At 34.7% G+C, this 20,839-nt stretch overlaps 2 protein-coding genes across 2 annotated transcripts; one reads left to right on the top strand and one right to left on the bottom strand.

Moving 5' to 3' along the window:
- Positions 1-650: 650 nt before the first annotated feature.
- On the top strand, positions 651-4,130 carry LOC136068381 (U-box domain-containing protein 34-like). Its single transcript, XM_065775477.1, has 7 exons — positions 651-867; positions 980-1,040; positions 1,146-1,449; positions 1,959-2,060; positions 2,133-2,561; positions 2,687-3,445; positions 3,587-4,130. Exons 1-7 carry the CDS (start codon positions 744-746, stop codon positions 3,644-3,646), a joined length of 1,839 nt encoding a protein of 612 aa, XP_065631549.1. The 5' UTR covers positions 651-743; the 3' UTR covers positions 3,647-4,130.
- Positions 4,131-9,168: 5,038 nt separating this feature from the next.
- On the bottom strand, positions 9,169-19,820 carry LOC112032359 (RNA-binding protein 208). The gene is made up of 12 exons (XM_024065130.2): positions 19,410-19,820; positions 18,563-18,624; positions 18,005-18,107; positions 16,744-16,820; positions 16,285-16,346; positions 16,084-16,171; positions 15,735-15,810; positions 15,380-15,410; positions 15,103-15,222; positions 13,950-14,035; positions 11,424-11,597; positions 9,169-9,770 (listed from the first exon to the last, which is right to left on the bottom strand). Exons 1-12 carry the CDS (start codon positions 19,521-19,523, stop codon positions 9,456-9,458), a joined length of 1,308 nt encoding a protein of 435 aa, XP_023920898.1. The 5' UTR covers positions 19,524-19,820; the 3' UTR covers positions 9,169-9,455.
- Positions 19,821-20,839: the final 1,019 nt, after the last annotated feature.

Raw genomic sequence — 20,839 nt, 5'->3', positions numbered from 1 at the left:
TCTATTTTATGTTAAGTATTTCTTTAGTTTACTCAAGTTAGAATTAACTTGGGTCGATATTTTGTTTGTCTACACTTCCTTTAAAACTTGTTTTAATTTATATTCCATAAATATATATATATATATATATTATAATTAGCTTTCAACATGCACACGTGTGCATCAGTGTAATGCAATCCTAACTGTTAAAGCCATTATTTTAAATAATTTGTTGAACTTTAAATAAAATAAAATAAAATTTGAAAAGCTAAAACTTATTACTATATTAATGAAAAATGCCTATAATTACAAAACAAAAAAAAAAACAAAAAAGTACTCACATATATGTGCCTATATCACACACACAAAGAATTATCTTATAAGATCATCTCATGAAGTATCCCTCTCGTAGCATATGGGTCTCGTAGGTGTGTAAGTCCCACACAAGTGTGGACCCATATAAAATCATGCTCAGTAAGAATTATGATCATTTAAATTTTCAGAGTATGCATATATAACTAGTATCACCTCTTCTTATATCATGATAAAATGTCCGTGGTCCCAAAAGTTTAAACCCAAAAAAAAAAAAATAATAAATTTAATTATTTAACCATACATTATTCTAACACTTATAAAAAGTTTCTTGACTTTCCAAAATTATTCCTCTCCGAAGATTCAAGGCAACAGATGTTCCAGGCTCAGTAGCAAAGGGAGCACCAGATTTTTGTAACGTATATGTGATATCCAAAGGAAAAATTCAGTCCATGCGATCTGCCTCGCGTCCTGCACCACCCTCCTCACCTTTTCGTAGCCAACTTATTAACCGATCTAGCATCAAATCAGATGCATGGGATCCAAATCTCTCTCAGTCTACTACTCCTAAGAAAGGTTAAAACACCTTTTTCTCAAGCATATAGCTTTCTCTTTTTCTTTTTTTCTTTTTTCACTATATTTGCTCAGCCATTTCTCATTAATAAATAAGTAATGAATTCTGTATCAGGAACAGAAAAGCCACCAGTTGATTTATTTCATAGAATGCAAGATGAGACAGATATCATGAGGTCAGTGACACTACAGACTAAGAACGAGAAAGATCTAAAGTTTTTATATAGATGGTTTTAACTATCACATTCCAAAAGGACTAATTTAATTCTCATTGGAAGCAGGTCACCATTCTCTAGAAAAGGCTATGATGGAAGATCATATGGGGAACTTACTCTGGCTGATACTGACATATCCTTTGTTAGCTCCGCGAGGCCCAGCATTGAGCAGATGTTCACTGTATACGACAATTTAGAAATAGGCAGCACCCCCACACGGATGTCATTCACCTCCACAGAGGTAGACATGAAAGAAAACTTTGATATAATGCAGATAGGACCGAAGTCACTGGAAATCGGTTCTCCACCACCTGAATTTTCAACACTCTCACCGGAAAGTGATAGGCTATCAAACGCATCGCAAACAGCGGTAAGGACATATAGTCCATTAATTTGATAAATGTACATATTTAGCTCCTATATTTTGTGCATGCATGTAAGATGAGGAATGCATTGAAGCTAATACAAATTCATGACCCAGGAGCTAGCGCCATACGTGATATTTGTATGTTAGTGCTTATTATGGATATCTAAGCACGACTGTGTGTATAGTGTGTGTGTGTGTGTGTGTGTGTGTGTGTGTGTGTTTTTGTATGAGCATATTAGTGAATAAAATTCTCAGTTATCATGCTTTTATGAAGGCTAGCTACCCTCTTATGAAGCATGATGACAGCTTTCCTATCTTAATCATGCGTTGGCTAAAGGACCAAATTTTTCAAAAACTTCACCTAATACCTGAACTTTGAATGTTACCAGCTTAGTGAAGATAACACTTCCACACATACGCTTTTTCTTTCTCTGTAGTCTGTAATTGGACTATAAATGTACATTTACATGGATGCAATTATTGATACATGAAACTTGCATGGAAAATTACAGGAAGATGTGGAGACTGAAATGAGGAGGCTAAAGCTAGAACTCAAGCAAACAATGGAAATGTACAGTACTGCCTGCAAAGAAGCACTAACAGCAAAACAAAAGGTACAAGAAATCATATCTACTGAACGCCTTTCAAAATTTTCTCAGCTGGCTCTGATATGATCTGCATAACAGGCAGTAGAGCTGCAGCGCTGGAAATTAGAAGAAGAGCGAAGACTGCAAGAGGCGCAATTGGCTGAGGAAGCTGCATTGGCACTTGCAGAAAAGGAGAAGGCCAAGTCTAGGGCCGCCATTGAGGCTGCTGAAGCAGCCAAGAGGATAGCAGAGCTAGAAGGACAAAAAAGAATTAATGCAGAAATGAAAGTATTGCAAGAATCAGAGGAGAAGAGAAAGGTACTTGATGCTCTAGCACAATCAGACATAAGGTATAGGAGGTACTCAATTGAGGAGATTGAAGCTGCCACTGACTTCTTCACAGAATCCCGCAAGATTGGAGAAGGGGGATATGGACCTGTATACAAGTGTTATCTGGACCATACACCTGTTGCAATTAAGGTTCTACGTCCGGATGCAGCTCATGGAAGGTCACAGTTTCTGCAAGAGGTATGTCTAAAATAGAATCTAGGTATATACAACACAAGACAAGCATTAAATTTTGGGAATTCAACTAGAAGTATTTCAAAGTATTTCCCTTATATGATGTGCTTATGAATCATGACCATTCACAGGTTGAGGTATTGAGCTGCATACGGCATCCAAACATGGTTCTCCTCCTAGGAGCCTGCCCAGAGTATGGCTGCTTGGTCTATGAGTTCATGGCTAATGGGAGCTTGGATGACCGTCTCTTCTGTCGGGGTGGCTCTCCACCCCTTTCTTGGCAACTTAGGTTTAGAATTGCAGCCGAAATAGGTACTGGCTTGCTATTCCTACACCAGTCCAAACCAGAGCCACTTGTGCACCGTGACCTGAAACCAGGCAACATCTTGCTTGACCGTAACTTTGTCAGCAAGATTAGTGATGTTGGCTTGGCCAGGCTAGTACCCCCATCTTTGGCTGACACCGTGACACAGTATCGGATGACATCCACAGCTGGCACATTCTGCTATATAGACCCAGAATATCAGCAAACAGGAATGCTTGGAGTAAAGTCTGATATATATTCCATTGGCATCATGTTTCTACAACTAATAACAGCTAAACCGCCAATGGGCTTGACTCACCATGTTGAAAGGGCTATTGAAAAGGGAACTTTTACTCAGTTGCTAGATCCAGCTGTGACTGATTGGCCAGTTGAAGAGACCTTGTGCTTTGCTAAGCTGGCACTCAAATGTTCCGAGTTAAGGCGGAAAGACAGACCTGATCTTGGCAAAGATATCTTGCCAGAACTCAATAGATTGAGAGCAATTGCTGAAGAAACTATGCACCCCACTGTGATGTTTAGCAGCCCGAGCCTCTCACCTTCCCACAGCCAAGTTTCCTTGCAGCTAGTAAGTTTGACATTGCATAAACTCAACCTTTTATTCAAGAACAGCAAAACTATCCCCAATTTTTAAAGGTTCCCTAGTTGAATAACTTCTCCTTCATGATGAAAAGCTTAGTTTGCAATAGACTAATTGACATTTTTGCAGGACGAGGATCTTCCACATGAACATTCTGATCTGAGCTCCAAACATTCAAGCACTCAATAACGGGGGAAATGTAAATTTTGTAGATAATAATTGATGTCCATATCATCTTTAACTCTTAAAGCAATGTTAGCAAACTGCATCATCTCAACATGCATGTTGTCAACCCCCACAGAATGTATATTAGTGTAGCCACAACCTCTTTGAGTTATCCATTGTTGTTGTCTTCACTAAGAAATCGGAAAGGTTGTGCAGAGAGGCAACCGCAAAAACAGAAGTTTCTAGTTCCAAAATTAGGCATCAAACAGGCAACAAGATCCATTAAAGGCAGGTTCCCCATCTGGGGCTAATGTTGTCTTGTAAATTTCCGTCCATTTCATGAGCTGATAGTTATTGAGGCTGTTTGTGAAATTTTAAAATTTCCCGGCTGAGGATTGTCTTACTGGGTCCTTTTTTTATGGTTTTTTTTTTTTCCAAAGGTATATATTCTGTTTTAGAATTCAAACTCCAATGTACTTTTTGCACACCAGAGTAAAATTGCTTATCACTCAAATCAGTACTGTAAAGCATCTTGTTATCACTAAAATTCTGTCCACTTCATGATTTTCCCTATAAGCCATAGGATATTTCAATTGGGAAAAACCAACTTCAGCACCTCTACCATTCTAAAACCATTAGAGGCCTTGGGCATGGAACCATCATGTTGATTAATTCATTTTCAGGAAAATGAATGAGAAAGAAGTAAAATGATTCAAAAAATGATTGAAAATTAAAGCAGGACTTAGGCGTAGCGGTATGAAAATAGAGAAGAATAAAGTGTTTTGCTTATTCCTCGTGATAGTCAATGCTTGTTTAAATATATGGATATTCTAAATTTTCATGTTAAGAATCTCTTTTTTTTCATTGGTAAGTCATGGACGCACCTAATAGGTCTTGAACTCAAGATCTCACCCTTCACCTAGAACTTATAAGGTAAGGATGTGCCAGTTTGAACAAGAAAGCTTTAACAGTTTATTACTTCATTATGGAGGTACAGTTTCCTCATAAATGCTGTCAGATTGTTTCTATCTTCCTAAATATCAGATGATTATAGATGGTATGGTGTGAGAGAAATTTCATCTCTTTCTCCTGTTGAGACCAAGAAGACCCAAACAACTTTTGTGTTTTCAAATTATTTATTAAGAAAATTACAAAATCCAAAAATGGCCAAGTGGCAAAACAATTATGAAAAACTCGTAAACCTCCTGGACATGAGAACCATATTCATGAAGACAAACGTTCCAAGTAATAATGTCAATCATCAGTCATCACCCTTGACGCAGAATGTGTGGAAAAATTTGACAATTTTTTTTTTTTGTTAAGTGAAAAATGAAAATAGTATATAAGACTTATAAGCGTTAGTTTCAAACCATTATTAAAACAATGTGATTATTTTCTAACAAATTATAGTTGATACAATATATTAAAAAATTTAAATTAAGCTTTCTATATTTATTATTTGAATGTTTTTTAAATTTTGTAAGTTTTTTTAAAGGAAATATAGTTCAATTATTACATAATGTGAGATATTTTGTAAAATAATGTAATGTGTGATTGAAATTTGTTTCTAATACTCCTTACAAACGGTTCATTATCTACACGTCTTGAAATTTGAATAGCCTAAAGAGAAGTAAATATAATTAAATCCATTACTTTAAAAAAAAAAAAAATGCAAGACTTTAATAACATATAAAAAATTAAAATTTTATCAAAAACCCAAAGATACAACAAGAATGTGACATATTTGTCAATGAAACGGCTTCTCTTTCTATACAAACCTCTCCTCTTTCTATACTAAATATATTAAAATGCAATGCTGATGTGGCCTAACAAGAGTATAGCAATAATAAATGATATACTTCAACTTTTAGATATTAAATATAGATGCAATGAAGCTCAAAGCAATTAGCACAATTTTTCTGTACTAAATTTACCTATGCTAAAACTTCTTTCTGCATGTGCTTTCCAACAAATGATTCAAATTAGTTTCGAATCTAATAAATATTATTGTTATCTATATCTATATATATCTAAAAACAAAAACGTAATATTTATTGTTGCTACGCTCCTATTAAAACACATTAACAGCTACATCATCCACCAATTTTCAACATTCTCTTTTTTTTTTAACTCTTTTTTTTCTTATTAATTTCTCAACTTATTAGTATACTTTCTCTAACTTTTCTCCTCTCTTATACCTTTTCATATCCCCATTATTATTTATCTTAATATCACTTTTCCTCTATCACTTTATCTTCTTTTATTTTTGGCTTTTCTTATTCCCCCGCCTCTTACTATAAATTTACAATTCTCTTTCTCATTCTATACATAGTTTTCCCACACACCAAATGCTCTCTCTCTCTCTCTTCATTTTTAGTGGTTTTTATTTTTTATATATTTTTTTTACAACTCTATTTTAGGTTGATGAATTTTTGTATTATTTAAAACTCTACTTTGGGTTGATGTGATTAAATTTTGTGTTTTTAAGTTGTTATCTTTTTTATGCTCTTTGATTTTATAGATGTTATCATAGTGTATTATAAAAATAGTATATAAAAATATAATATTATTTTATTACATAACATGGCTTGGATAATTTGGTGTTTATTAATATATTTTCTATAAATTTCTTATTATTGTCTCTCACATTATCTCTGGAAAAATTGGTTATTCTCTCTCTTGATTTTTTATTCTTTCTTACAACTCTACTTTATATTGGTGAATCATTGTATTTTTAGACTCTGTCTTGGGCTCATACGTTTTAGTGTTGTAATTTTTTAATTCACCATCACAAGTACTCTCTCTCTCTCTCTCTCTCTCTCTCTCCAATAAAATTTAGAGAATAAATTATACATATTCAGTATAAGTTTGATATAAGTTTTGATTATCATGATAATTTCTTTTAAAAGAATGAATAATTTGAATAATTTATTTAAATAAAAATTACACACACACACACACACAAACATATATATTGCTTAAAATATATATATATATATATATCTTAAATGTATAATTAACCTCATGCAATTTATTTAAAAGTAACAACGTTAATACAAATGAATAATTGCCCTAAAGATTCTATTTGCATATTCATACCCTATATGTTTAGAAAAGCTTTCGTACTTAAATTTATTCGTACCAAAGTGGACTGAAATGTTACATTAACGAGACTCAACAAAAGCGTAGTAACAATAAATACCATGCTTAAGATTTTAGATATTACGAGTTTGAGATATATATATATATATATTAATAAATTTGGATTTAGAATAGGTGTTTTCAACCCAAACATGTTTTTTCTCATTATGAAAGTGCACAAAAATATATTGAAGGGAACTAAAATGGACTAAAGTGGTCTGAATGGACCAAATGGAACAGTGGACTGGATAGGAACATGGTGGACCGAACATGACCGAAGTAGACCGAATAGGAGCAAATTGAACTGAATAAGAACAAATGGACAAACTAAGACCAAAGTGGACAGAATAGACTGAATGGGACCAAATTAGACTGAATAGGATTGAAGTGGGCAAACTAGACTGAATAGGACCAATGTTGACTGAATAGTTTCGAAGTGGACAGAATCGACCGAATAGGACTAGTGGACGTTAAAATATATATATATATATATATATATATATATCTTAAATGTATAATTAACCTCATGCAATTTATTTAAAAGTAACAATGTTAATACAAATGAATAATTGCCCTAAAGATTCTATTTGCATATTCATACCCTATATGTTTAGAAAAGCTTTCGTACTTAAATTTATTCGTACCAAAGTGGACTGAAATGTTACATTAACGAGACTCAACAAAAGCGTAGTAACAATAAATACCATGCTTAAGATTTTAGATATTACGAGTTTAAGATATATATATATATATTAATAAATTTGGATTTAGAATAGGTGTTTTCAACCCAAACATGTTTTTTCTCATTATGAAAGTGCACAAAAATATATTGAAGTGAACTAAAATGAACTAAAGTGGTCTGAATGGACCAAATGGAACAGTGGACTGGATAGGAACATGGTGGACCGAATATGACCGAAGTAGACCAAATAGGAGCAAATTGAACTGAATAAAAACAAATGGACAAATTAAGACCAAAGTGGACAGAATAGACTGAATGGGTCCAAATTAGACCGAATAGGATTGAAGTGGGCAAACTAGACTGAATAGGACCAATGTTGACTGAATAGTTTTGAAGTGGACAGAATGGACCGAATAGGACTAGTGGACGAAATTGACCGAATAGGACCAAAGTGAACCGAATAGCCCGAATAGGACTAAAGTGGACAGAATAGACCGAATAGGACCAAATAGAACCAAGGTGGACAGAATGCACCAAATAGGACCAAAGTCGACCGAATAAAATCAAAGTGGAAAAAATAGACCAAATAAGACCAATATCGACCGAATAAGACCGAAGTGGACAGAATAGGACCAATGTGTACAAAAAATAACCAAAGTGGACTGAATAAGTCCAAATGGACTAAATAAAACTTTAGCAGATTGAATGGACTAAATAGGGCCAAATTGGACCTAATAAAACTTTAGTGGTTAAAATGGACTAAATAAGACCAATGTGGACCGAATAAGACTTTTGAATATTTATCATTTTTATTGTGTTTTTAGGACTAAGGAGGATAGAATAGAACCACCGAAAAAGACTTTTGAATATTTATCATTGTTATTGCATTTTTAGGGTTGAAATTTCTAATGTTTATTTTTTTGTATTTTTTAGCTCAAAACTAAAGGGTTTAACTCAAATATAACAAAATTTCATACTTTTAAACCCAAAAATTAAGGAAAAAATTAATTTTTGAGCTAAACTTGAAAAGACAATCTACAAAAAGAATCAATTTAAGGCTTAATTAGTCTAAAATTGACCGAGTGGATCAAATTGCACCGAAGTAAACCTAATTGGACCAAATTAGATCGAATAGAAACTGTTTAATTTTTAGGGAGAACAAATTATCTTTAACAAATTTTAGAGAAAAAAATATACATTGCATTACAATATAAAATAATTATTTATTCTCACGTCTTGGTGGGTCTACGATTAGGTTATTTTGTAGGTAAGACAATTTTATTAACAAAAAACTACTTCATACAAGAAGAATGAAGCAGTCAAAAATAATATGTATAGAAAAAGAAAAAGCAACACAGAGAATTAGGTACAACAAAAAAGAGAATCTAAAAACGATGGAATGGAATCCCTAGAAGTGACTCCCCAAGCACAAGACCAAGCCAAAAAAGTCCCTACAAACAATGCTAATAGTTGGTCCCCTGTTTGCTCCTAATCCTGAGAAGTCTGATTATTACACTCCCTCCAAATCTTAATTATTTTTTCAAATGAAAAATTAGAAAAATTATGCTGTTTATGAACATACAAGAGCACCTTTCCAAGGCCACTGCTCAGAGATGTGATAGCATAAGTTTAGACACAGGCAGAGAGCTCCACCAAATTTGTTACGGTTTGGTGATAGGCATTATTTATGTGCCTTTTCCCAATGATTTAACACAACCAAAAATTCAAGGAACTGGGGAAAATGTGATAAATGTTGTTAACATGAAAAGTAACAGCAATCCATGTGCAATTGACATGAATGAGGAAACAAAATCCAAAAGAAGACCCTGTTACAAAGCCAAACAGAACATATCTTACAGGATACAACGTAAGGGATCAAAAATTTAAAGTTATTGAAGAATGATTCACATCTCAAGCAGAAAGCCCAAAGTATACTGACAAAAACCAAGAGAAAAACGATTTACTATAAATACTACCCAAAAGAGGGGAAGAGTTCAGCTGAAAACACCATTAACGATAGTACATGAGCTGTTGGCCAGACGAATTGTTAGGATATCCATCATAAATTGTTTGGGATCCCCCAGAGCTCAATCCCATGGATCCTGCAGCCAGCCCATGCTGTCCAGTCATCTGCACGAGAGCTTGACCCGAGAGGCCAGATGCAGCAGCCTGACTTAAAGCAAGTTGGCGCTGATAAGCCAACAACTCAGCTGGAGAATAGCCTTGGTTCATACTAGCAGTTGGAAGTATCTGATATGGTTGAGGTGGAAGAGGTAATGGATTTGAAGCTGTCCCAGGAGGAGTTGGCTTGCTACCCCACGAGCACTACACACATGCATCCAAAATATAAATATTTTCTTCAAGCAGGTAAAAATGCTGGTTGTAATTTCCACTACAGCCATTAATCATGTAACACAGTACTGCTTGTGTGTCTCATAATGTTGCCATGGGACCTCATAGGTCCTCTTTTGAAACCAATCACAGATAATAGCAATCTGCACTTATTCTTCTAAACTGCCTAGAGGCCACAGATAAATGTATAAATGTTTTCCTAACAGCAAGCCAGGCAAAAAAATATTAGTTCTCAGTTTTTTCTCATTTTCTTTTCTTTCTTTTTTTTTTTCTTTTTCCTTTCACCCTATTTGGCAAGACTGAGCCAGTGAGGTCCCCATTTCCATGTAGACAACAGTGCACAACATAATTGCTAAAACCAAAATCAGGAAGAAAGATTAAAAAACAATCTAGAGCGCCTCAAAATTGTTGTTTAGTTCCAAATACAAGTAACAACCAGCAAGTTCCATATACACTATTTCTAGTAGGAATTTCTTGATTCTCCTGTCCACCTGATTGCCTTAATAAAATATTTTATTGAGTTCCACATTTTTCTGGTCTTGTTGACCAAAATAATTTATTCATAAAGAAATTTTCTTTTATTACATTATAATCATTCAAGTTGATGCGCTCGTAGGCATTACATAATCTATGTTTAAGATGAGCTCATAAAAAATACACAATTTTTTGGGGGTGTCTGAAAATCTTGGTGCATATAGGAAACTGGTTTGGTAGGAAGTAGTCATACATCCATGCCCCCATTGCAAAGGGTTTTTTTCTTTTTCTTTTTTTTTTTAATGGGTAGGTTACAGATATCCAAAGGGTCTTGAACCCAAGACCTGATTCACATCCTCTATACAATGCGTCATTGTATAAATTCTACCAACATTACCATTCTCATACCACCACCATTGTTCCATCATTACGCCACTGCACCACCACCATCCACTGCTAGCACCACCACTACCACCACCACAACCACCACCTACACCAAAATCACAGCGCACCATACCATCACCACGTTATTGCCACCACTATTACCACCATCGTTTTAAGTATCATAATACTCGAATTTCTTAATTTAAGTGTCTGAAAATCTTTGTGCATATAGGAACCTGGTTTGGTAGGAAGTAGTCATGCATCCATGCCCCCATTGCTTCATTTTTTTTTTTTATGGGTAGGTTACACATATCCAAAAGGGTCTTGAACCCAAGACCTGATTCACATCCTCTATACAATGTGTCATTGTATAAATTCTACCAACATTACCATTCTCATACCAATACCATTGTTCCATCATTACGCCACTGCACCACCACCATCCACTGCTAGCACCACCACTACCACCACTGCCAGCACCACCACTACAACCACCGCCTACACCAAAATCATAGCGCACCATACCATCACCAATTTAGTGCCACCACTATTACCACCATTGTTTTAAGTATCATAATACTCGAATTTCTTAATTTTAAATATATATCCCATGATTCCCATTGATTTAAATTCCATAATTTTAAAAATTCAAAGAAATTTTAATTTTTCATCCAAACACAACCTTAGAATACGTTATTATTATGCTCAAATGGGAATGACACTAAGTGATTGTCAAATGAAATAACCTCCCAGAAAAGGTTTTCTTACCTTTAAGGGTTTGCCACGAATTATCCTCCCATTAGCCATTTGAATGGCCGAGGCTGCTTCTTCATGAGTGTTGTATCTAACAAATCCAAATCCTTTATCCCTCTGGACACGCACCTCCTCTATAACCCCAGCTCCAAGAGCATGAAACTGACAATGGAGTTCAGCTTGAGTTACCTAAACACAAACACCAGAATTTCAGGGAGGAAGTACAAACTTAAAAACAAATCTTGAAACTGAACTATTAGTTTATGCCATGGGACCTTAATTACAATTTAAAATTTAGGAAATGGGAAAATAAACTGACAAACTAACCAAAAAGACATATGGAGTTTGATACCAGAAAATAATTCAAGATGATAAAAAAAACTAAAGAGAAGCAAAGAAAGAGTTTTTGCAATGAATCAAGACATCAAGAAAGAGTTTGAGGGACCTCATGATACGGAGAGCACGTGAGCTAAGCTGTTCATGAAGATCTTGGGCTTGAAGGTGCAACATGCTCATTCAGACTTGTTTATTTTACTTAACAGCAAAATCCAAAATAAAATAAAAAATAAGGCCAAGCTCTAAACTTGTTTGGAATACTATGATAGGTACGCTAACTAGGAAAGTGCTTTTGCATGGCCCCTCTAACAATGGGGTAGGGATGGAGAAAACTGGAACATAGGCCAGGTGGTGGTTGAGGAAGATGGAAAAATGCAGCATGAATTCAGGGCAGGTATGGATTTAATACTTCCCAGCCTCAGTTACAGAATTCCCTAGCATAGTTAAGTAATTTCTAAAAAATGCAGCAATTCCCTAGCATAGTTAAGTAATTTCTAAAAAAACTAACATACATAGATATCTTATTGATTCCTTTGAAGATGTTCCCTACTGCACCATTCCTCTCATATTCCAGGGTTCTTTTTCTCTTGCCTGCTTTCTTTCTTAGGATATTTAGCTAAAAGATTAGATTGCAATATCAATGAGAAATTTGATAACAAAGGATTTCTTAGTTCTGAAGTAACAGAGTTTCAGTGTTATACACCTTATGATCTCTTGATCCCTTATTTTTATAAGTTTATAATCTCTTGATCCACACTTCCTTGGGAACCTTTCTAGTTTTTCTTCTCTTTTAAAATTTTAGACTTCCTTTTGATAAATAATCTTTTTACCTTCTCCTTGTGCCAAACACACTGCTTGGACTTTGTACACAAAAATGCAGATATATGAATCAGTTATTTGCTGAGATATGAATCAGTTTGAGGTTGGTGTTGGTAATACTTCAGTAATAGAATTAAATTTTGGCATCATGTGTGGTGTGTGGGTTGTACTCTCTAGGAGGCTTTTCCAGAACTCTATAGCAGTAGTTGTAATAAGGGGTCTTCTATTGAGGATGTGATGCACTTTCCTAACCAAAGGCTCACTGGGATCTTCAATTTTCTAGGGATGTCCAAGATTGGGAATTGGAACATTTATACACTTTTTTGGAAATTCTATGCCTCTTAATGGTGAGGAACAGAACAAAATTTGTTGGAAACCGGCAAGGAGTAAGAATTTTAAAGTGCGTGAGTACTACTTCTCCCTTTCCTTAACTCCTGACACTCTTTTCCCTTGGAAACCTGTGTGGCGTTCAAAGATCCCTCCTAGGGTTGCGTTCTTTTCATGGACTACCGCCTTAGGTTAGGTAAGATTTTGACTCTTGACAACTTATGGTATAAGGGAGTCGCAGTTATAGATTGGTGCTATATGTGTAAAAAGAGTGGGGAATCAGTGAATTATCTTCTTCTTCATTGTCCTATTGCTTCCAAGTTATGGTTAAGGTATGGGCTCTTTTTGGTCTTCTATGGGTTATGCCGTAAAGCGTTACTGATTTATTTTCGAGCTGGCAAGGTTCCTTCGATAGACATCAAGGCATAGATTTGTGGAGGGCTGTACCACATTGTGTCTTATGGTGTGTATTTGGCGGGAACAAAACTCAAGATGTTTTGAGGGGAAGGAATGGTCTATTCCAGAAATTAATCTCTCCTTCTCCACACCTTGCTGGATTGGAGTTTGGTTTTTAATCTTTTTCCATGTTCTAATTTTTTTTTTAAATGCTTGATCTTTGTAATTTAAGAGATTGATGTACTGCTACCCACGTACACCCCCGGTGTATCTGGATTTTTTTATTAATACAATTCTGTTATTTATCAACCAAAAAAAAAAAGTTATTCACTGAGAAAATTTAGAGAAAATGGGTTGGGGGTGAATGGGGATAAAGCCATCAAATTTTAGGTGGAGCAGAGACGGGGAAGAAAGTTCGCTCAGACACAAGTACAGAACAGTATTGGAAGGGGTCTCACATGGGTGGCACAGGAATGGGAAAAGAGAAATTGGCCCCACCCCATTCTATTCCCTTTTAAACCAGGTACTTAACCTAATCTTACTAAAATAATATAGAAATTTCTCAAATTTCAAAACTACTTCTAGTGTACAAAGACAACAAGTCTTTCCTGCATTAATGTGCTATGTGCAAGAATTAAGAAAATTCCATGCATTTCTTATTACCTCATGGGAAAGGTTGCCAACATAAACAGTAGTGTATGCTGGATTGTTTTCAGGAGCCTCCTCATTGATATTCTCCTGGCTTCCATCTACGAAACAAATAAAACAGAAGAAAATAGCTGTCAAAATCCAGATATTCCAAGCCAATTCTAGCCTAGCATATCATAAATTAGAGCACATACTTTGGGATACAGCAGGAAATAAGTCAAATTTAAAGAGGCAACATAATATATGACCTTAGCTCTTCTGACACAACCTGACATCAGTTCTTATACTTACTCCTAAAGTTCTCATGAGCCTATTGACCTAAGAAATTTCCTAAGACACGTGAAGGAGAAAAGAAGAGTTCTCACTCCATAGCCCTTTATTTTACTCGTCATTGCATGCCAATGGTCCTTGGACCAAATGCCTCCTCCCCCACTACCTGCCACCCCAGATTTTTCTTTTTGGGGGAAGAGAGAAGAGGGGAAGAGAGAGAGAGAGAGAGAGAGGGGGGGGGGGGGGTGTGGAGATTCAATCCCATGTGAGTGCATGTGCTGTATACTAACCTATTATATATGTATGTCTGTGTATGTATCGTGTATCCCTATCCTTCAATAGCTCAATATAAATTGTCAAGGCTTAATGTATTGCACTTAATGACACCTTAAAGCACCTTAATTATTAAATGTGAATGAACACCCTAACAAATCCTAACTCAAAGCTTTTGTTTGAGTCTGCTAGGCATATCACTTTCCAGTCTATCAATGACCATTAGCTATTTTGTGTTTTCTACAAATATTACCAAAATACACCTCATAAAAACAGCTTGTCACCCAACTAATAGAATAACCAGATTGGCAACTAGCTGGGACAAAGTTTTATATCACCCAAGCCATTTTAACTTTTGGTGAGTGGTTATGCTTCAAGTAAATGGGCACACTTGTCAATTTTCTGTAAAGCTAATCATAGTCAGATGACTGATATACCCTGGCTTTTGGCTATCAAGTGTGAGATTATGTTGTGCTGTATGCTGTGATTCCATATTACATGCATAAGCATATTCCAGTGAATGTAGCGACCAGAAACTTGGTCAACATAGGCCCTAAAAAGGCACTGTCCTGATTTTCCGGGACTCTACATGGTGGACAGAATCAAGTAGAAGGTTTCATGCTACCTGAAGACCCATTTGTAAGTACAACTGCATTTTGATTCTCATTGATTTGCCTGTCTTCATTAGAAGTAGCACCTTTGGTCGCCCAGTTGCATCTTATTTGCCTATTTCCAAGCCATTTACCTACATGATGGTGGGAAAAACAGATCAGCTCCTGGAAGGATAGAAAACTAGACTATTCAAAAAACGATTATTTTTAATAAAAAAATTTATTTAAAAAAAAATTATTTATAAAAAAAAGAAAAAGAAGAAGGCAATGGAGGTGAACAATCTGCCTAACCAGTCAAGTCATTGATGGCACTCTGTGCTTCCTGCAAAAAAAATTCCATAAGGAATGTTATAAGTTTGTCGACTCGGCATATTGTTAACATAATGTTCTCAATGCTCTCAATACAAAACAATATTGTAATGTTTGTGCCCAAAAATCTAGGTGGAGTACTTTGGCTCTTTCTTTTAATTTATAAGTAAATAATAAATTTGGCTCAATTTCATTTGGAAAAACATATCCAACAGTCTTAACTGTTCTTTAATGAAACACTATTTTTCTTCATGGATCTCCATCTTAAAGCGGGTAAAGAATTTATAAAGCCATTATTTTGTACTGTATGCTACAAAACAGTTTTTTAAAGAAATACCTGCTGATTACGGAAAGCAACAAATCCATATCCTTTTGAGCGGCCAGTTTTGTGATCCCACATGACCCTTGCATCACTATAAATGAGAAAGCAAAAGGATCATAAACCAAATATCTTAACAGACACCACATGAATTAGAGTGGTCCAAAACATGCACAAGGGGGACACAAGATTTAAGCAACAAAATTACAACACTTGTATATCCCCCCATAAACTTTTTGTCTTGGACATGTTGCCAGTAACAAAAACATGGTAGTCATCAGAAAATCGAGGGCTTGCAACCCTTATCTGGTACCTACTCATGACAAAATAGTATAAAAGGAAATATTCAAGGGAATGAAGAACTCACGAACAACTAGGATATACTGAGAAGCACGCAAATAACGTTGCATCAGTAACCTCTGGACTCAAATCACCAACAAATATATTGAAGTGTCCTGATGATTTTTAAAGTGCATAAAAGGGAAAAACATATGAATGTTAATAAAAGGCACTCAACAAGCAACAAAATCAATCAGCAGGATGAAGAAGAATGGAAGTCTAAAGTAACCTGAAGTATCCTCCCTCTGATTATTGGTATATGCCCAATTCACCTTAAGTGCCTGACCATAACTGAAATTGTAATATAACAAAAAGGAATAGCCATTAAAAACCAAAAGACCATAAAACAAAATAAAAAAAGGAATAAGACATTTAATGAAAGTTAAAGCATCATGATATATGTGGAACTGTCAAAAATGAGGAAATACTGCTGATTTGAGAACTAAAACGATTAATTGGAAAGAGGAGCATTAATGGCAAAGTCCATTTATACTGGTATGAGCAGTTAATAACATAATTTTTTAATTCCCAAATGATGAGAAATCTATCAATAGATTCTTTACATATACATATATATATAAAGAAAATCCCTGCCCTCTCGTTCAATGCCTAACAGAATACCAAGATTAAATTTTCCAAAGAAGGGGCTAAAATGACCACAGTTGATGTATAATAAGTGAATGCTTACAGTTGGCGCCCATGCAAATTCATTATTGCAAGGGCTGCAGATGTCCGGTCATGGTAGTCCACAAAACCATATGATGACTGCAACAATGACGAATCAAGCCATCAAAGCAAATCCAATAAAGGGAAAGTAAGGCACAGACAATGAATAATTTCAGCAAATAAAGAAATGTTTTTATTCAGGTGTAGGTCATATTAAACAGGTGAGTTGCCTCCTATATTTCTACAAATACGTTAGACCCAGTTAGATGCTAGTCATGACAAGAATAAACTATCAAAGCCATTTATTTGCTAGTCATGACAAGAAGGAACATATATCGTAATTATGGCAACTTCACACAAGATGGTGAAGAGTTAAAAGTTCATTGAAAAGGCCACATGATAAAAACCCCTAGGTTCAAACAGCTATTCGATAAATAAGAACTCATGTCATCCCATGGAGATTGACTCAAGTTAAGGGAAACCGATTTATTTCTTATGTCATCCCACATGAGTTGGTTTACAGTAACAAACTTCCTATAGTGGTGGCTCATTTTATCTGGAATGCACTGCTTTTTTTTAATTGGTAATTACTCATGCATCCAGTGCATGTTGAACCTATGATTTCACCCTCCACCTTATTCTTTCAAAGAGAAGAAGATCCATTTGAGCTAGAGCTCAATGGCTTTATTTAAAATGCACTATTGGTGAAAATTGATTATGATTCACTGTTTCAACTCTAGAAATGAACAGCAACAACTTCAGGAACCATACGGATAGCAGGACCTGAAGGTGTCCCCCACCTTCTAATCCATCGCACCCCTCACTCTCAGCTTTAAGCACAAATATTTCCAGGTTAACATGTCCTCATCTTCAGCTGAAACGCTTGTAAATCACCACAATAAGAAGAGGAACAGAAGGTAAGTGAGAAATTTTCCTACCCTCCACATCATGAGAATTTTCTACAGAAAACGAATAGTTATATATAACAAGAAGTTTTAAATGGCTGAAGCATACAGTTGCCAAAAGATTGCATCACCAACTTGACTTTTGCACTAATTGCTTACTATGTCATCTTAGCAAGACCTTGATGTCTTTATTAAATTGAAAATCTTGGATTTTAGTACCATGTAAAAAAATATATGAATTTTCACTCAAAAAATGTTTAAATATTTATAAAGAACTAAAGAAATTAAGAACATCAGTGAATGTTCCAACAAAGCTAGTACAATGACAAAACAAAGATCAAGTAATGATGCAACAAATACATGAGTACTAAATCAAACCTTATCCTTTCTGATGAGCTTGCATCCAGCAAGAGGCCCAGCAGTCTGGAAAACTTCACCAAGAAGCTTCTCGGTGACATTTACATGAATATTTCCTACATAGCTGGCATCATCAAGCTAATTAGATTGGCAATCAAGTAAAATAAATACAGCAATACAACATCTTAAGTAAACTAGTACACGTCACACTTATGCTATAAAACTTTTGATTTCTTAAAAAGCAATGTGATAAAAAAGGAAAACCGGTTAACAAACAAATCCTTCCTAGTACATTTACAATTTCTCATTAATTTGATGTTATAGAAGTCCCATTAGGTGGAAAGTGCTTACAGAACCTAAACAGACCATGAAACACAAGATGTCCTCAAGCTAAAAGATACATAGGCGATTTTCATTAATTATTGGTAAGTTACACATACACCAAGTGGATCTTGAACTCACGACCTCACCCTCCAAGCACTTGCAAGGGCCTCAGGTGCCAATTGAGCCAGAGATCATTGGCAAAGAGAGGAGAAAATTTTAAAAAGAAAAGAAAAAGAACGGTTACATAGCACTCACACACTGCGGCATGTAGTCGAGTCAAAGCCAGGAGGCAGATTCCCACTTGGGATAGGCTCCATCTGCAAAATATAAAAATAAAAGAAGGAAAAATGAAAAAAAAAAAAAAAAAAAAAAAAAAAAAAAAAAAAAAAAAAAGGATCCTAGCAACTACAAGCTAACATCCTAGATAAAATCAAACGAAGAAACTCAAGAAAATAATACAAAAAACCTAAATACACACACTAATAATTGCTACTTTCATTAATACAAACTAAATTAAAAAAAAAAAAAAAAAAAAAAACACAACATACATATAGAAGCAAAGTGTGACAATATCCAACTATTGGGAAATTGCTTGAGAAGGCAAAAGGGAGAATAATCAAGGGCTATAATTCTTCCAATTAAGCATAAGGGAAAAAAAATAAAAAGACACAAAGAAGATTAGACATCACATTAGTTTCAAGTAGCAAATCACATCCTTATTCAAATAGTTGAAATCTGATGAATATGCAAAATAAAAAATACAAATTCACACTACGTATTTACATGTAAAGTGTTGCAACAACAAAATATTGCAAAATAAACAAAATCCATAGGTCTCTACAACTACGTATGGTACAAACAACCTTTTAGCCATAACATGGGGCAACCCCACCATTCCAAGTCATTATAAATTGCAGTACAATAAATTGATTTTTTCCATTCTTTTAAATAAAAAAAGCACAATTGTTTACCCATAAGAAATGGCTCATTAATTACGCGCGAAATTTAAGGTCGTACGCAGTACACAAAACATTGAATTGAATTGGAAATTAAAATAAAAATGATACACAGCAATATATATATATATATATATAAAATATACCTGAGACATGGCAGCAGCGAGGACACCAGGGTGGTACATGTGAGGCTGTTGAAGAAGGGCTTGTTGCATTAGGGCTTCTTGTTGTTGCTGCTGAAGTTTCAACCTTTGTTGCATATTCTATTCTATACTCTCTCTCTCTCTCTCTCTCTGATTTCCTGTGTATCTTGGGGAAAGAAATGGTTTATAGATAGATCACGATTTGGCAAAAGGTGGTGGTAGTTGATAAAAATCTGTTCGGTTCCTGAGAAAACGCAGGAAAGTATTGGATGGAAAATTTTAGGATTCGTTGGAAAAGATTTTAAATAAATGTCTGAAATTGAGAACGATTGGACAGAATAAATGACATTGAGACAACCTGGGATCAGAATTTGGATTTCTCTTTAATTTACCGTGCGGGTTTGTTTGTTTCAAGGTTAGCGTGCCACCTCTCGGTTCGGGTAGTCTTGAAGGTGGGCAAATGGGTTCGGGTTTGGATCCTCTTAACCAGATGAATTTGTTGGGCTTTAATTTTTTTTTTTTTTAATTTAAAGAAATTGTTGGAAATTTTAAGGGACACGTTAAGATATAGACATATTTAACCCCAAAAAAAAAAAAAAGATATAGACATGTGTCTATATCCTAACATATCTAATGCAACTATCGCACTAGACACAAGCTCTTCTCAATTTTATAGACCATCAATTTAGCTACTATTCGCATAAGCTACTCTCCCAAGTCACAACACTCTTGGCTATGATACTTGTTAATTTTTATTTTTTTTTTACTCTATTTGTTTTTAAATTAGATTTTTTTTAGGGTAAATTATGCATTTGATCCCTATCTTTTATACCATATTTCAATTTTGTCCCTAACCTTTCAATTGTGTCAATTTAGTTTCTAACATTTCAGTATCGTGTCAATTCAATCCTTATCATTATCTGATAGATGGAAATTACTAACATGCCTATTGATCAAATAAAATAATTAGTCTCCATTAATGTGGCAATAAACTAATCTTTTATTTTGGCTGTTAACTACATTAGCAATTTTCATCTAAGATATAATGACAATGACTAAATTGACATGACACAAAAAGTTAGAGACCAAATTGATACAATTAAAAGGTTTGAGAGCAAATTGAAATATGGAGTAAAGTATAAGGACCAAATACATTATTTACCCCTTTTTTTATTTATAAGAAAGAAATGTTAACATTTTTTGTAAAAAATAATACGTTTTCATTGGTTAATCAACCGTTTTTTAAATAAAAAATGGAAGGAATGATTACCTTGACAACAAATGCAAAATTTTGACAATAATTAAACTTTAGAAATGAAAATGACAATTAATTCAAACTTGAAAAGTGTAAATCTAAGTTTTAGTTGATATTATTTATATGTAGGTGATTACAATCATACTAATATTTTTCCATCCAGCAATGATACATTCCC

The sequence above is a fragment of the Quercus suber genome, unplaced genomic scaffold, assembly GCF_002906115.3.
Source record: "Quercus suber isolate HL8 unplaced genomic scaffold, Cork oak 2.0 scaffold_112, whole genome shotgun sequence".
NCBI lineage: Eukaryota > Viridiplantae > Streptophyta > Magnoliopsida > Fagales > Fagaceae > Quercus > Quercus suber.
Note: the sequence above shows the minus strand (reverse complement) of the source record. Positions and strands in the feature narration are given on the sequence as shown.

Excerpts from the sequence above, each read along its gene's own strand:
- LOC112032359 (XM_024065130.2), bottom strand. The coding sequence starts at position 19,523 with ATGCAACAAAGGTTGAAACTTCAGCAGCAACAACAAGAAGCCCTAATG. Across the intron at positions 16,821-18,004 it reads AGCTCATCAGAAAGGATAAG|TCATCATATGGTTTTGTGGA; the intron begins GTTTGATTTAGT and ends TCATTGTTGCAG. Across the intron at positions 15,811-16,083 it reads TCAGTATATCCTAGTTGTTC|TGATGCAAGGGTCATGTGGG; the intron begins GTGAGTTCTTCA and ends TCTCATTTATAG.
- LOC136068381 (XM_065775477.1), top strand. The coding sequence starts at position 744 with ATGCGATCTGCCTCGCGTCCTGCACCACCCTCCTCACCTTTTCGTAGC. Across the intron at positions 2,061-2,132 it reads CACTAACAGCAAAACAAAAG|GCAGTAGAGCTGCAGCGCTG; the intron begins GTACAAGAAATC and ends TCTGCATAACAG. Across the intron at positions 3,446-3,586 it reads GCCAAGTTTCCTTGCAGCTA|GACGAGGATCTTCCACATGA; the intron begins GTAAGTTTGACA and ends ACATTTTTGCAG.